The sequence below is a fragment of the Palaemon carinicauda genome, chromosome 38, assembly GCF_036898095.1.
Source record: "Palaemon carinicauda isolate YSFRI2023 chromosome 38, ASM3689809v2, whole genome shotgun sequence".
NCBI classification, from domain to species: domain Eukaryota; kingdom Metazoa; phylum Arthropoda; class Malacostraca; order Decapoda; family Palaemonidae; genus Palaemon; species Palaemon carinicauda.
Window position 1 is genome coordinate 62,534,674 of NC_090762.1, and position 16,630 is coordinate 62,551,303.

The 16,630-nt window shown below is 45.9% G+C and overlaps 1 protein-coding gene across 1 annotated transcript in view; it reads right to left on the bottom strand.

The window, feature by feature from the left end:
- Positions 1-16,630, bottom strand: part of LOC137630678 (putative RNA polymerase II subunit B1 CTD phosphatase RPAP2) — a 91,209-nt gene that overhangs the window by 59,764 nt on the left and 14,815 nt on the right. The window contains exon 2 of the mRNA XM_068362297.1: positions 8,280-8,366. Within this exon, the coding sequence (XP_068218398.1) occupies positions 8,280-8,344 (65 nt within the window). The 5' untranslated portion in view covers positions 8,345-8,366. The remainder of the gene's footprint in view (positions 1-8,279; positions 8,367-16,630) is intronic.

Below are 16,630 nucleotides of genomic sequence, written 5' to 3' on the forward strand. Positions count from 1 at the left end.
CATCAGAGAAATGTCTCAGCAAAGTAGAGGCAAAAGGGCAGCTGCCAACGTTATGACCAGTGGTATTTGTGCATGGCCTTGCATTAGACCTAGCACTGGTAGCAGAAACACCCTCCCAGGGAGGGTAGGCTTTTCATACAGTGCTGCTCCTCCTATGAACCCATATAGAGGAATCAGTTGATGTCTCATGAGATTCATCCCAATCATTCGTCCTGTGCTTTAGTGACTACAGTACTTCTTCCTTCTCTTCGGTGCAGCAGGCGTCACATACAAAGGCGTGGCAATAGGCAAAAAAGAATATACAGGAACATAGGGGAAGGTGAGCAGATGCGCTTACATAGGTTCCTTCTGTTGACCATCTAGGATAGTGGGAAATGGCGGTGCCCTTCATTTTCATCGCCCATGAGAGCGCTAGGTATCAGAAGGAGCAGGAAGTCCTTTTACTTATTTCCAGGTTCCGTCAATGCATATTTTTTTTAAATCAAGGTACTTTTTATGATCAACTCTCTACAGAAAGGGAATCTTGATGATTGTAAAAGCATTCTGAGCAGTCATATGAAGTCAGCTGTTTCGACTAAAACATGGGGACAAATGAGCAGGTCCCATGTCGTTGTCTAATCTAAGAGTATGGAAGGATCTTGAGATGTATACTGGCCTTAGAGCATAGGAAGATCTCGCTGCGTCAGCGTATAACAGTGAGACGAAGCAGGTGACAGTTGCCCTTAACTCAATGTTAGGATCACTGACACATAAATGCGAGGAGTACAAGCATGTGGTGTCCTAACACTGGGTGTACTATTGGGTATAGGCCGATGGCATGGAATCCAGTTGTGTATGGATCAGAGGTGCAGGGAGGGTCAGTCAGCACGAGACAGTGAGGAAGATGTCTATGACAAGACAACCTGCTGACATCATCAAGCACATGTTCGTCAACTGTGGAGACTGAGCGCGTGGATCCCAGGTGCATGGAGGGTCAGTCTGCAGGACAGAGGGTTTACCAACATCATCACACTCATGTTCATTAATATGATATTTTCCTTATAAAATAAATTTTTGAATATACTTACCCGGTGAATATATAATAGCTGACGTCTCCGACGGCCCGACAGATCCAAAAACTCGCGAGCGATCGCCGTGAAGGTTGCGGGTGTGCCCACCAGCGCCGACTATCGGCCAGATACCGCATATACTTGTCAATTTCTCCAGTTCTTCTCAGTCCGCTGGGTCTCTATCGGGGAGGAAGGGAGGGCCTTTAATTTATATATTCACCAGGTAAGTATATTCAAAAATTTATTTTATAAGGAAAATATCATTTTCAAATATTAAACTTAGCCGGTGAATATATAATAGCTGATTCACACCCATGGTGGTGGGTAGAGACCAGTATTAATACAATAAAGGCGTATATGCTCAAGAGTTTTTTGACAAATATTTCATAAAAAACCAACTTAAGTATAGGTACCTGGTAAGGAAGCTGACTCTGATGATTACTCTGCCTCATTAGTCCGCTTTCCTCACGAAGCCCAGCCATCCTTCCAGGATGCTGAAAGACTTCCAGGAGCTGTTATATCCAGGGCGAACACCCCTATAACAGGACCTCATCAATACCCTTAATCTGGGCGCTCTCAAGAAACAACATTTGACCACCCGCCAAATCAAAAGGGATGCGAAAGACTTCCTAGTCTTCCGAACAACCCAAGACAAGATTAAAAAACATTTCAAGAGAAGATTAAAAGGATATTGGGATTAAGGGAATGTAGTGGTAGAACCCTCACCCACTACTGCACTCGCTGCAACGAATGGACCCAGGGTGTAGCAGTCCTCATAAAGAGTCTGGACGTCTTTTAAGTAAAATGAAGCGAACACTGACTTGCTCCTCCAAAAGGTCGCGTCCATAATACTTCAAAGAGATCTGTTTTGCTTAAAAGCCACCGAAGTCGCTATTGCTCTCACTTCGTGAGTCTTGACCTTAAGCAAACAACGATCTTTCTCATTTAAATGAGAATGTGCTTCCCGGATTAAAAATCTAATAAAGTACGATAACGTATTTTTAGACATGGGCAATGAGGGCTTCTTAACGGAGCACCATAAGGCCTCAGAACCACCTCGTATAGGTTTAGTTCGAGCTAAGTAAAACTTAAGAGCTCTCACGGGACACAGCACTCTTTCAACTTCATTACCTACGATTTCTGACAGACTAGGTATTTCAAAGGATTTAGGCCAAGGACGAGAAGGCAGTTCGTTCTTGGCCAAAAAACCAAGCTGAAGAGAACATATAGCTTTATTCGTAGAGAAGCCGATGTTCTTACTAAAGGCATGGATCTCACTGACCCTTTTAGCTGTAGCCAAGCTCACTAAAAAAAGTGTCTTGAGGGTGAAATCCTTCAGGGAGGCTGAATGTAATGGCTCAAACCTGTCTGACATCAGGAACTGCAGGACTACGTCCAAATTCCAAGCAGGAGTTGACATACGACGCTCCTTAGAGGTCTCGAAAGACTTAAGGAGGTCTTGGAGATCTTTGTTATTTGACAGATCCAAGCCTCTATGTCTGAAAACAGAGGCCAACATGCTCCTGTAGCCTTTAATGGTGGGAGCAGAGAGGGAGCGAACATTTCTCAGATGCAGGAGAAAGTCCGCAATCTGCGCTACAGAGGTACTGGAAGAGGAAATAGAGGAGGACTTGCACCACTCTCTAAATACCTCCCACTTCGACTGGTAGACCTTGATAGTAGATGATCTCCTAGCCCTCGTGATCGCTCTGGCTGCCTCCTTCGAAAAGCCTCGAGCTCTTGAGAGTCTTTCGATAGTCTGAAGGCAGTCAGACGAAGCGCGGGGAGGCTTTGATGAAGTCTCCTTACGTGCGGTTGCCGTAAGAGATCCATCCGTAAGGGTAGACTCCTTGGGACGTCTACCAGCCATTGAAGTACCTCTGTGAACCACTCTCTCGCGGGCCAGAGGGGAGCAACCAACATCAACCTTGTCCCTTCGTGAGAGGCGAACTTCTGCAACACCTTGTTGACGATCTTGAACGGCGGAAATGCGTAAGCGTCCAGGTGAGACCAGTCCAACAGAAAGGCATCTATGTGGGCCGCCTCTGGATCTGGGACTGGAGAGCAATAGGTTGGGAGCCTTTTGGTCAGTGAGGTTGCAAAGAGGTCTATGGTGGGCTGACCCCAAGTCATCCAAAGACTCTTGCATACATCCTTGTGGAGGGTCCATTCTGTAGGGATCACCTGACCCTTCCGACAGAGACAGTCCGCCAAGACGTTCAATTTCCCTTGGACGAACCTCGTCAACAGTGAGATGCCTTGATCTTTTGACCAGATGAGGAGGTCCCTTGCGATGACGAACAGAGCGTGGGAGTGAGTGCCTCCTTGCTTGGAGATATACGCCAAGGCCGTGGTGTTGTCCGCATTCACTTCCACCACCTTGTTTCGAAGAAGACTCTCGAAACTTGTCAGAGCCAAGTGAACAGCCAACAGCTCCTTGCAGTTGATGTGAAGGCTCCTCTGCTCTGTCGTCCAAAGACCCGAACATTCCAGACTGTCCAGAGTCGCTCCCCAACCCAAATCCGACGCGTCTGAAAATAACACGTGGTTTGGGTTCTTGACTGCCAGGGACAGACCTTCTCGAAGACGTATATTGCTGTCCCACCAGCTCAGGCAAGTCTTGACTGGTTCGGAGATCGGGATCGAGACCGCCTCCAAAGTTTTGTTCTTGTTCCAATAGGAGTCTAAATGGAACTGGAGAGGGCGAAGGTGAAGTCTCCCTAGAGAGATAAACTGTTCCAGGGATGATAGCGTCCCTAGGAGGCTCATCCAACTTCTCACAGAGCAATGGTCTTTCTCTAGCATGAGACGGACTTTGAGCAAGGCTTGCTCTATCCTGGTGGCAGACGGAAAAGCCCGAAAAGCTAGACTCTGTATCTCCATCCCCAAATAGAGAATCGTTTGGGAGGGAGTCAGCTGAGACTTCTCTATGTTCACCAACAGGCCCAACTCCTTTGCAAGATCCAACGTCCATTGAAGGTCCTGCAGACAGCGATGACGGGACGACGCTCTGAGCAGCCAGTCGTCCAGGTACAGGGAGGCTCGAATCCCCGACAAATGTAGAAATTTTGCTACATTTCTCATGAGCCTCGTAAAAACAAGAGGAGCAGGGCTGAGGCCGAAGCACAGTGCTCGGAATTGGTACACCTCATTCCTGTATACAAACCTCAGATACGGTTGAGAATCCGGGTGTATAGGAATGTGGAAGTACGCATCCTGCAGGTCGAGAGAGACCATCCAGTCTCCCTCTCTGACTGCTGCTAGGACGGACTTGGTGGTCTCCATCGTAAATTTTGTTTTGACAACAAAAACGTTGAGAGCACTGACATCCAGCACCGGCCTCCAACCTCCTGTATGCTTTGGAACTAGGAAGAGACGGTTGTAAAACCCCGGTGATTGAAGGTCCGAGACTTTCACCACCGCTCCCTTCTCTAGCAACTGAGACACCTGCAGCTGTAGTGCCTGTCTCTTTGACTCCTCTCGATACCTGGGAGAGAGGTCTATAGGGACTTTTACCAGAGGAGGTCTCCGTACAAAAGGTATTTTGTACCCCTCCTTTAGCAACAAAACAGACTCCCGGTCTGCACCCCTCTTCTCCCAGGCCTGCCAGAAGTTGGTTAATCTGGCCCCTACCGCTGTCTGAGGACGTGGGCAGTCAGACTCTGCCACGGGAGGACTTAGATCCTCTCCTCTTACCTCTCTTACTATCGGCACGAGCGCCTCCCTTACTGGGAGCTCTGCCACGAAAGGGCGGGATACACCTCGTCGCTGGAGTATCGAACTTAGTTCTAACGACATAAGAGGATGAAGAAGGAGCAGCCTTACGCGCTGACGTAGCCATCAAGTCATGGGTATCCTTTTGTACTAGCGACGCCGCGATATCCTTAATCAACTGCTGGGGGAATAAGGCAGATGATAACGGCGCAAAGAGAAGCTGAGGAGCTCCGACCTTTGACAGGGAGTTACTCCTGCAGACAGGAACGAACAAAGAGTCTCCCTCTTCTTAAGGATTCCTGCCGTAAACGTAGCAGCGAGTTCATTAGAGCCATCACGGATAGCTTTGTGCATGCAGGACATAATTTGGACAGATACATCACGGTCGGCTGAAGAGATCTTCCTGCTCAAGGCTCCCAGCGACCAATCCAAAAAGTTAAAAACTTCAAAGGCCCTAAAGACCCCTTTGAGGAGATGATCAAGGTCCGAAGCGGACCAGCTAACTTTTGAGCGCCTCATGGCCAGACGACGGGGAGAGTCTACGAGGCTTGAGAAGTCTCCCTGGGCAGAGGCAGGAACCCCCAAGCCGAGAACTTCTCCCGTGTCATACCAGACGCTCGCTCGAGAAGCCAGTTTAAAAGGGGGAAAAGCCAAGGCTGTCTTCCCCAGACTCCTCCTGGTCATCAACCAGTCGCCTAGTAAACGCAAAGCTCTCTTAGAAGAGCGAGAGAGCACTACCTTAGTAAATGACGGCGTCGAAGCAGCTAGGCCTAGCGTGAACTCTGACGGAGGCGAAAGAGGAGCAGCAGTCACAAAATGGTCAGGAAAAAGATCCTCAAAAATCAAGGGAGGGCTGAGCAACTTTAGGCTCCTCTCCATCTGAAAAAGTCCCCAAAGGCATATCAGTTGGAAGGGGATCAGCGACTTCCTCATCCGACGGAACTTCGTCCGACAACTGCCGAGTCTCGTGAAACGGAGAGACATGTCTAGGAGGCAACGCTTGACAGGCAATGTCAACAAGCAACGGAGCAGCAGCAACAGCTGAGGAAACAACGTCACGCCGCGGCTGAAAAGACTGAAAGTCTTGTGACTGACAAGCAACAACAGCTTGAGTTGAATGTCGCTCGACATCACGTCGAGACTGCATTGACTGCAGGGTCTGAGCAGGCAAAACAACTTCCGACTGCGGTGACAGACGCTCAACGTCATGGCGAGGCAACGGAGTCGGTCGGCGAACGTCAGTGCGGGGCTGCGGTGGCAGCTGCTGAACGTCAGTCCGAGACTGTAGCAAGGTGGGTTCCACGTCACGTGACTGACGTGAAAGACGAGGAACACGACTAGCATCGCGTTTCAAAGCACTAGAAACGTTAGTACTAACATCAAACGGACGAGAAAACACTCGTTTAGGCGGCTGAAGGCCAGAGTCACGTTCATCGCACTGGCGAACCGCAAGCAAAGGATCATCGTGAACCTGTCCATGCTCATAATCTTCCATAAGAGAAGAAAGCTTAGACTGCATGTCCCGCAGGACAACGGGAGTCGGAACGGGCCGTAACGTCGGTAACGTCTGCGCTGGCAAAACATTGCCTCTACCGAGACCCTCGGACTCTGTGTTACGCTTTCGCTTAACGGGCGAACAGCCATCCGATGACTGCAAGTGGTCAGAGCTGTCCCAATGGCTACAGCCAGGACGCTGGACCTGTCCTGAAGGGACTGACTTTCGCTTTAAGGGCCTAGATACCTTGCGCCAAGGTTTCTTATGCGATAAGTCGTCAGAGGACGAGGAGAACTTAGTCTCACCCGTCTTATGGTAAGGACGTTCTTGACGAGAAACGTCTGATACCAAAGAGGGAACGTCTGTACGCTGGTTTACACCTCTCGCCCCCTAAGTCCTACGACATTACTTCTCCCTGGTGCATGGGAGCTTGAAAGAGGTCTCGGACTAGGGGAGCGACAAGCACGAACAGACGAACCCTCGGTCGCAACACTAAACACATTTTGCGCACTTATCACTTTATCACTTAGATTTTCTGCTTTACCACTTTTCAACAACTTTACATCGGACATTAACTGATTACGGTCCGAGGCTAAGGACTCAACTTTTTCGCCTAAAGCTTGAATCGCTAAAAACATATCCCGCATAGACGGTTCATGAGTGCTAGCAGGGGGTTCAGGAACAACCACTACAAGGGAAGGATTAGGTTCAGGGGCATGGGAGGAGGAAAATTCCAAAGATCTAGAGGAGCTTCTCCTCACCCTATCTCTTTCGAGCTTACGAGTACATTTTTCATACTCAAGCCATTCGAATTCCGACAAGACCACGCACTCCTCACACCGATCTCCTAATTGGCAGGATTTACCCCGGCAATTAGAACAAACAGTATGAGGGTCGATAGAGGCCTTGGGAAGACGTTTTGTTACATTCTCTCGCACACTTGCGATAAACAGGAGAAGGGTCAGCCATTTTGAACAACCAAAGAAAATCCAAGTCAAAGCCAAATTCATCAACAAGAAACACAAGCCAAAAAAAGGGTTTCAAGAGTTTTATTGAAGAAAACACACCAACACAGCGAACGCCAATAAAACAACCAAAACAAAGTACTTCACCAATTCGGTAGAAAAACTCGAGGTCAACAGCGAGCGGAACCAACTTGTCGGTAAGACTGACAGAGAAGAACTGGAGAAATTGACAAGTATATGCGGTATCTGGCCGATAGTCGGCGCTGGTGGGCACACCCGCAACCTTCACGGCGATCGCTCGCGAGTTTTTGGATCTGTCGGGCCGTCGGAGACGTCAGCTATTATATATTCACCGGCTAAGTTTAATATTTAAAACGTGGATACCAAGCCCATGGATCTCAGGTGTGCATGAAGGCAGTACGGTCTGACACTGTACGAGTGGAGACTTTGCACATGGAGAGCTGCCTCGGTGACGGTGTCAAGACTGTCTGCATACGTCTTCACACTGCTCGTATAAGGGAGGAGCTTGTTCACTACAATCCTTCTGCTGGGCTGTTAATCTTCCTTGGCGGTAATCTCGTCATCCCTCAGGAGCTATCAGATGAAGGATTTTACAACACATCTATCTAAAAGAAAAAGAAAAAGAAAAAGCTTGAAACAGCCAAATGGGGAAGTAAGTCTGTATTATCCAGCAGGTGAAAGGAAAGTGGGAGCTCAGTGGCCTGTCAGGTGGGCAGGGCTAACCAGCCACCATCCAGCTAATGACCACCACCTTGTTAAGTTTTAAGAGCCGTATCCAACTTCACTGAAAGCATACTCCTATTGAAGGATGAAGGGTTGTATTTGTTTAGGAACAAATTTTTAGTTTATTTTAATCAGAAATTATATAGAATTACTGTGGAATATATTGAAAACTCAAGTGTAGGCTATGCTACAGGGTCTTTACTACTTAACAAATTTTGTTACTGATCAGGACATACCACCAAACAATTCAATAACCTTAGGAGCTACTATTAATTTAAATGGTGTACCAACAATGTAAAAAAGAAGTCTCACCTCCTGGAGGCTTCTTGTCGCTTTGATTTCGGTTTTGGTTTCTTGTGCGTTCCTGGAGAGGCCATTTTGTCCTCAAAACTCAAAACCCTAAAAACATGCATAGATAAAACAAACATAAGATTAATTTTTGTGTAACCTCAGTATCTTTCATGGCAGTAATGATAGAACATTCTAAATCTTAATCCAATAGGCTGAAAGTAAGTGTAGCTTACCTTGAAATAACTTAATCTAACCATCAAAACTCATACCTACTAGTGCTTGCACTGTCACATTAAATAATTTGCAATTATATATATATATATATATATATATATATATATATATATATATATATATATATATATATATATATATATATATACATATATATATATGTATATATATATATATATATATATATATATATATATATATATATATATATATATATATATATATATATATACAGTACTGTATATATATTATATATATATACTGTATATATATATATATATATATATATATATATATATGTGTGTGTGTGTGTGTGTAATCATCATCAATTATCAGTCTTAGCTGTCCACTGCAGGACAAGGGCCTCGAACATTACCTTCCACTCGCGTCTGTTTATGGTCTTTCTATGCCAGTCTATACCCGCAAATTTTCTTAGCTCACCAATTCATTGTTTTCTCATCTTTTGTTTGCCATCTCTATAAATATAAATGTCCATCTATCATGTCATTCTCATGTTATGCCCTGCCCATGTCCATTTCTTTTTCATATATGTATTATTTGAATATCCTCTACTTTAGTTTGCTCTCATATCCATGGTGCTCTTTTTCTGTCTCTTAGAATTATTTCCATCATTATTCTTTCTATTGCACTTTGAGTTGTAACTAGCTTATGTTCTAAGACTTTAGTAAGGTTCCAAGTTTCTGATGCATAAGTTATCATAAGTTAATACTGAGAGGACTGTCTGATTAAATACTTTCCTTTTTAGAGAAATGATATTTTCATTAATAAAATAAATTTTTGAACATACTGTACTTACCCGGTAGTTATATACTGTATATATAGCTTACGTCCCTGACGTCAACGGCAGAAAATTCGAAACTCCGCCAGTTGGATAGCCAGGTGTACCACCCCTGCACCCTAGCGAGGTACCTGGGAACCATTCCAGTGACCCTCATATATTCCATGCCTCTAGTCTCTAGAGGGGAGGAGGGTGGGACTAAAATTATATATAACTACCGGATAAGTATGTTCAAAAATTTATTTTATTAATGAAAATATAATTTTTAAACACAATACTTACCCGGTAGTTATATATATAGCTGATTAACACCTTTGGTAGAGGGTTAGAGACAGCTAGCATATCTGGAACTCTACTTAAGAGTTAATTAAAACAAAACTTAAGGGTTCGTACCTGATAAGGAAGCTGACTTCAATGATACTCTGCCTCATTATGTCTGCTAGCCTTATGAGATCCAGCAATCCTCCCAGGGGGCTGAAGATCTCGAAGGGACTGTCAAACCGGTGTCAAATCCTCATCATGACAGAACCTCCTCCAATAACCAATTCCAGGTGCTCTCAAGGCACAAACATGACCACCTGACAAAATCAATGATTGTGGAAGACTGACACAATCTCCACAAACAACCATAAAAACAATTAAAAGTACCAAGAGAAGAAAAGGTTATTGGGATTATGGGAACATAGTGGTGGATCCTTCACTTGCACTCGCTGCTACGAATGGACCCAGAGTGAAACAGTCCTCATAACAAGTCTGAACACCTTTCAAATAATACGACGCAAACACGGATTTGCTCCTCCAGAAGGTCGTGTCCATTATGCTTTGTAGAGATCTGTTCTGCCTGAATGCAGCCGACGTTGCCACCACTCTGACTTCATGAGACTTGACCTTTAAAAGTCCAAGGTCTGATTCATTACAATGAATATGAGCTTCCTTAACTAAAAGCCTGACGAAATAAGACAATGCATTTTTAGACATCTGTAAAGAGGGCTTCTTTACTGAACACCACAAAGATTCAGACTTGCCTCGTAAATCTCTTGTTCTCTCCAAGTAGCATCTTAGAGCTCTAACTGGGCACAAGACTCTTTCTACCTCATCTCCAACCAGATCTGTAAGATTTGGAATCTCGAATGCTTTGGGCCAAGGTTGAGAAGGGTGTTCGTTTTTGGCAAGAAAGCCTAACTGCAAGGAACAGACAGCTTTGCCATTACGAAATCCAACGTTTTTGCTAAACGCATGAATCTCGCTCACTCTTTTGGCTGTCGCAAGACTGACCAAAAATAAAGTCTTCATAGTGAGGTCTTTCAAGGCAGTTGAACCCAGTGGCTCAAACCTGTCGCTCATGAGATACTTCAAAACAATATCCAGATTCCAGGCTGGAGAATCTTGGTTCCGACATTTTGAAGTCTCGAAAGACTTGAGAAGCTCTTGCAGATCCTTATTGCCAGAGAGGTCAAGGCTTCTATGCCTAAACACAGTAGCTAACATACTCCTATAGCCTTTGATAGTAGAGGAGGAGAAATTGCACTTCCTTCGAAGATAAAGCAGGAAATCTGCAATTTGAGCTACAGAGGTACTGGATGAGGAAATAGAGTTGACTCTACACCACTCTCTGAAAACCTTCCACTTAGATTGATAGACCTTGATGGTTGAAGTCCTTCTTGCTCTCGCAATAGCCTGAGCTGCCTCCTTCAAAAACCCTCTAGATCTAGCGAGTCTCTCGATAGTCTGAAGGCAGTCAGCTGAAGAGCGTGGAGATTTTGATGCAATCTTTCCAAGTGGGGTTGTCTGAGAAGATCTGCTCTTAGAGGAAGAATTCTTGGGGTGTCTATCACCCATTCCAGTACCTCTGTGAACCATTCTCTTGACGGCCAATAGGGAGCCACAAGGGTCATCCTGGTTCCTTTGGATGTCACAAATTTCTGTATTACCCTGTACAGGATCTTGTAAGTTGGGAATGCATAGAGATCTAGATTGGACCAGGCCAATAGAAAAGCGTCTATGTGGACTGCTTCTGGATCTGGAACAGGGGAGCAATATGCCTCTAGCCTCTTCGTCTTTGAGGTTGCGAAGAGGTCTATGCAAGGACGACCCCAAAGACGCCACAGGCTCTTGCACACCTAAAGGTTGAGGGTCCACTCTGTTGGAAGGATCTGATTCTGTCTGCTGAGACTGTCTGCCATAACGTTTTTCTCCCCTTGAATGAAACGCGTGAGAAGAATAACGTTTCTCTCTCTTGCCCACATCAGGAGATTCTTTGACGTCTCGTACAGAGATATTGAGTGCGTTCCCCCTTGCTTTGAGATGTACGCCAATGCTGTCGTGTTGTCCGCATTTACCTGAACTACTTTGTTGGTGACTAAAGCCTCGAAACTTCTGAGGGCTAAAAGAACTGCCAATAACTCCTTGTGGTTGATATGCAAAGATTTCTCGAGTTCTGTCCAAAGACCCGAGACTTCCAATTTGTCTAGGGTTGCTCCCCATCCCGTGTCCGAGGCGTCGGAGTATAACACAAGATCTGGGCTTTTCATAGACAAGTCGAGACCCTCCTGGAACTTGTCTGATTCCTCCCACCACCGAAGGCAGACTTTGATGGGGTTCGTGATAGGAATGGACATCGATTCTAAGTCCCTCTCCTTGTCCCAATGGCTGTTGAGATGGAACTGGAGAGGACGAAGATTCAGCCATCCCAGTGGGACGAACTGCTCCAAGGAGGAGAGGGTTCCTATCAGACTCATCCATTTCCTTGCTGAGCAAACTTCCTTGCTTTGAAACGATCTCAGTTTCAACTTGGCTTGCTCTTTCCTTCCTTGAGGGAGACGGAAAAGCCCGAAAAATCTGACTCCGTATCGTCATCCCCAAATATAAAATCTCTTGAGATGGAACCAAGAGAGACTTTTCCTTGTTTACAAGGAGACCTAGTTCTTCCGCAAGGTCCAAGGTTGTCTGAAGATCCTTCAGGCAGTGATCGTAAGAGTGCGCTCTGAGAAGCCAGTCGTCGAGATACAGGGAGGCTCTTATGCCCCTTGAATGTAAGATCTTTGCTACATTCAGCATGAGCTTCGTAAAGATCTGAGGCGCTGTGCAAAGACCGAAGCATAGGGCTCTGAATTGGAAGACGTCTCCCATGAAAATGAACCTGAGATAGGGTCTGAAGCTCGGATGGATGGGGATGTGGAAGTAGGCGTCCCGAAGGTCCAATGAGACCATCCAGTCGTCCCTCCTTACTGCTGCTAACACTGACTTCGAAGTCTCCATGGTGAACTTTGTTTTGATGATGAACCTGTTCAGCGCACTCGCGTCCAGAACTGGACGCCATCCCCCCGAGTTCTTGGGTACCAGGAATAGCCGATTGTAGAAACCAGGTGAACGGATATCCTAAACCTTCTCTATGGCCCCCTTCTCTAACATAAGAGACACTTGGTTCGAAAGAGCTTGCCTCTTTGCCTCCTCTCTGTATCTGGGAGAGAGATCCACGGGCACAGAGACCAGGGAAGGGTTCCCTAGAAAGGGGATCTTGTAACCCTCCCTCAAGATCTGAATAGACCATTGGTCTGCCCCTCTCTTCTCCCACGCTTGCCAGAATTTGAGAAGTCTGGCACCCACTGTCTGAAGGTGAAAGCAGTCAGACTCTGCTTCGCCCTGCCCTGAAACCTCTTCTCTTACTCCTTCTAGCATCAGGTCTGGAGCTACCCCTACTAGAAGTTCTTCCTCGAAAGGGCTGGGAAAACTTAGGAAAAGTATCTTCCTTAGACTTGCGGCTGATAAAAGAGGAAGGCAAAGCGTTTCTAGTGGACTTGGAGACAAGATCCTGAGTGGCCTTCTGAGCTAAAGCTGCAGAGATCTCCCTGATAAGTTCTTGCGGAAACAGTAATGGAGAAAGAGGAGCATATAAAAGTTCGGACTTCTGGAAGGGAGTCACCCCCGGCGAAAGAAAATAGCAAAGTTGGTCTCTTTTCTTAAGGATGCCTGCGGAAAAAAGAGCTGCAAGTTCATTAGCACCATCCCTCAAGGCCTTGTCCATGCACGACATCAAATGGACCAGGGCAGAGGTATCCCCCTCTTTAAAAGCCTCAACTTTTTTACCCAAGGCCCCCAGCGTCCAGTCTAGGAAGTTAAAAACTTCAAAGGCCCGAAAAATTCCTTTGAGAAGGTGGTCCATTTCTGAAGTGGACCAAAAAATTTTGGTCTTCCTCATGGCCGACCGACGAGGAGCGTCTACGAGGCTTGAGAAATCTCCCTGGGCAGAGGCAGGAATCCCCAAGCCGAGAACTTCTCCTGTCTCGTACCAGATGCTCGACCTCGAAGCCAGTCTAGCTGGAGGAAAGGAAAAAGACGTCTTTCCTAAGGCCTTCTTAGACTGTAACCAGTCACCCATTAATTTAAGAGCTCTCTTGGACAAACGTGACAGAACCATCTTAGTAAAACGGGCTTTCTTAGAGGCTTTGCCTAGAGTAAACTCAGACGGAGGAGAGCGCGGAGCTATAGGCACAAAAAAGTCCGAAAACTCTTCCGTAAAAACTCTCATAAGTTTTTTAAGATCAGCCGAATGACGGAAAGAAACAGAGTCCTCGTCTTCTGAAACGTCATCAAACTCCAAAGGAGAAAGCTGGGCTTCTACTTCCTTCTCCAGCGACGTTCCTCCGGGAGCAGTAGGGTTAAGAGCGGTATCAATATCAGAAAAAATCTGAGTGCCAACCGCAACAGAAATAGGCTCATTGCGAACAGTAACAGGCGGCAGAGTCGTGTGCGGCTCAACTGAACGCTCGTGATCAGCCCGATCAGAGACGAGAAGTTCCTGTACATGAACCGCATCGATGTCTTGAAAAGGATAAGGCTCCTCCTCGTAATCCAAACTAACATCCGAAATATGACCAGGGAAAGGACATTCAGGATCATATTCAGAAACACGCTTGCCGTCAACTACTGGCAAGCAATCGGTACTGCGAATCGCTCGTTGTTCAGCGATTCGTTCAACTGTAACCATCCCGAAAATGCGACCTGAAGGACGCTCACTAAAGTAATTGGCGGAGAGGGAAACTTCCTGAATGATGGGATGTTTGGCTGCCTGTTTAAAAGGACGTTCGATAGCCTGTTTGCAAGGACGTTCGGCAGTCTGAACCTGAGGAGGATCGGCAGCCTGTTCAGTAGGAAGTTCAGGAGCCTGAGTCGAAGGGTGATCAAAAACCTGTTTAACAGGACCTCCGATGTCTTTCTTAGAAGAACGCACAGGCACACAGTCTCAATCACGTTCAATAAAAGAACCGTGGACTGCGGACTTGGGAGAACGATCACGATCGCTTCCTAAAGGCCGTTCGAATCGGCCAGCAGGAAGCTTCGATCCCCGATTACGAGGCCGCTCGGAAACACGTCCTGGCTCACTTCTCCGATCACGATCGCTGATACGAGATTTGTCGCTGCGCTGGTATGATTGCATAAAGGAAGAGAGCCTGCTTTGCATGTCTTGAAGAAAAACAAAGTCAGGATCCGAACGTTATGAAAACGGCGATGAGGTCATAACATTCTCCTCACCGCTAAACGGAATAGAGCGCCTAGAAGGCGAAATCCAGTCTGAAGGCTGCTTGAGAGCTTGGAATGAGGTAAAGCCTGGTCCTGGGTGCACAGAAGGATCCTTGGAAACGTCCAGAGTCCTAAAAGGACGTTTGGTCGGGGGACTTTCAAAAGGCTCTGGAGAATCCCAATGACTGCATCCAGGTTTAGAACTAGCAGGACGTCGATAGGCCGTATCATAGGACCTCTTAAGAGGCCTGGAAGCGAGCTTCCAGCCTCTTTTAGGCAAGGGGTCATCCGAAGACGACGAAAAACACTTAACCGTCCTGGGAGGCGCCCACAGGTACGTTCGAGGGGACGTCTGCTCGTTTGTTAAAGCCTCTCGTCTCCTTTCGCATTTCGACATTCCTTCTCCCAGGGGTTGGGGAGCTTGGAAGAGGTCTAGGACTAGGAGGACGACAGACACGAGCAGGCGCACCCTCCACTGCACTTAACTTCACTGCACTTGCACTTGCACCTTCACCTTTCAAAAGACGCACATCGGACATCAACTGTGTCCTGTCCGCAGCCAAAGATTCAACTTTAGCGCCAAGAGCTTGAATCGCCACTAACATATCTTTTAGTGAAGGTTCATTAGCAATTGCAATAGTGGGATCAGGATCTACCACTACAGGTGAAGGAATAGGATTAATGATATGGGAGGAGGAAATATCTCTAGAAGAGCGAGAAGAACTTCGCCTCAATCTATCCCTTTTAAGTTTATGCCTGTATTTATCAAAATCAATCCATTCATGCTCTGACAGCAAAACACATTCGTCACAGCGATCACCTAAATCACACTCTTTACCCCTACATGCAACACAGAGAGAATGGGGGTCAAGAGAGGCCTTACCCATACGGGTCTTACACCCACTAGTCACACATAACCTAAAAGTAATAGGGGGTGTGGCCATTTTGAAAATTTAAAGAGAATTAAGACAAGCAAAGGTCAAAAATCATCTAATCCCAACAAAACCAAGAAATATCCAAAGCGTGATCAAAAACAAGCGGGAGTCAATAACCAAAGATTTGTACTTCACCAAAAAAACGATCAGTAATGACGGAGTAGAATTCACGTATCGCCGCTAGCGACGGCAGGGAATATATGAGGGTCACTGGAATGGTTCCCAGGTACCTCGCTAGGGTGCAGGGGTGGTACACCTGGCTATCCAACTGGCGGTTGGCGCGAGTTTCGAATTTTCTGCCGTTGACGTCAGGGACGTAAGCTATATATATAAGTACCGGGTAAGTCTTGTGTTTAAAAAGTGCTGTTTTACATTTAATTATCTCATTTTGTTTACCAATAGTTCACCATCCCATGCTTATCCTTCTTTTAACCCTTTTACCCCCAGGCTCTTTGGAAATTTCCAACCCTTAACCCCCAAGGGGTTATTTTTTCCCCAGCACATTTTGCAGCATATTTTCTTTAAATTGCTCTAACAGCCTTAATTTTTGTCATAGAGAGGTCAGGTTGGTCTCATTCTCTTGGAAAATGCCTGAATTTTCTTAAAAAATTATCAAAAATATGAAAAAATAATTTTTTATAGCATTTTTTTGCATGGACGTACCGGTACGTCCATGGGGGTAAAGGGATGGCTTTTGTGAAACGTACCAGTACGTCCTTTGGGGGTAAAAGGGTTAATTGACCTCTCTTGACTTGGGATACACTGTCCATCCTAAGTATGTGTGCAATATTCATTAACAATTTCTAGAGGTTTGTCCATAAACATTATTTGTTCTCTCTGCATTTCATTAAACATGACATTCGAAAATAATTTGTATTGTTTCC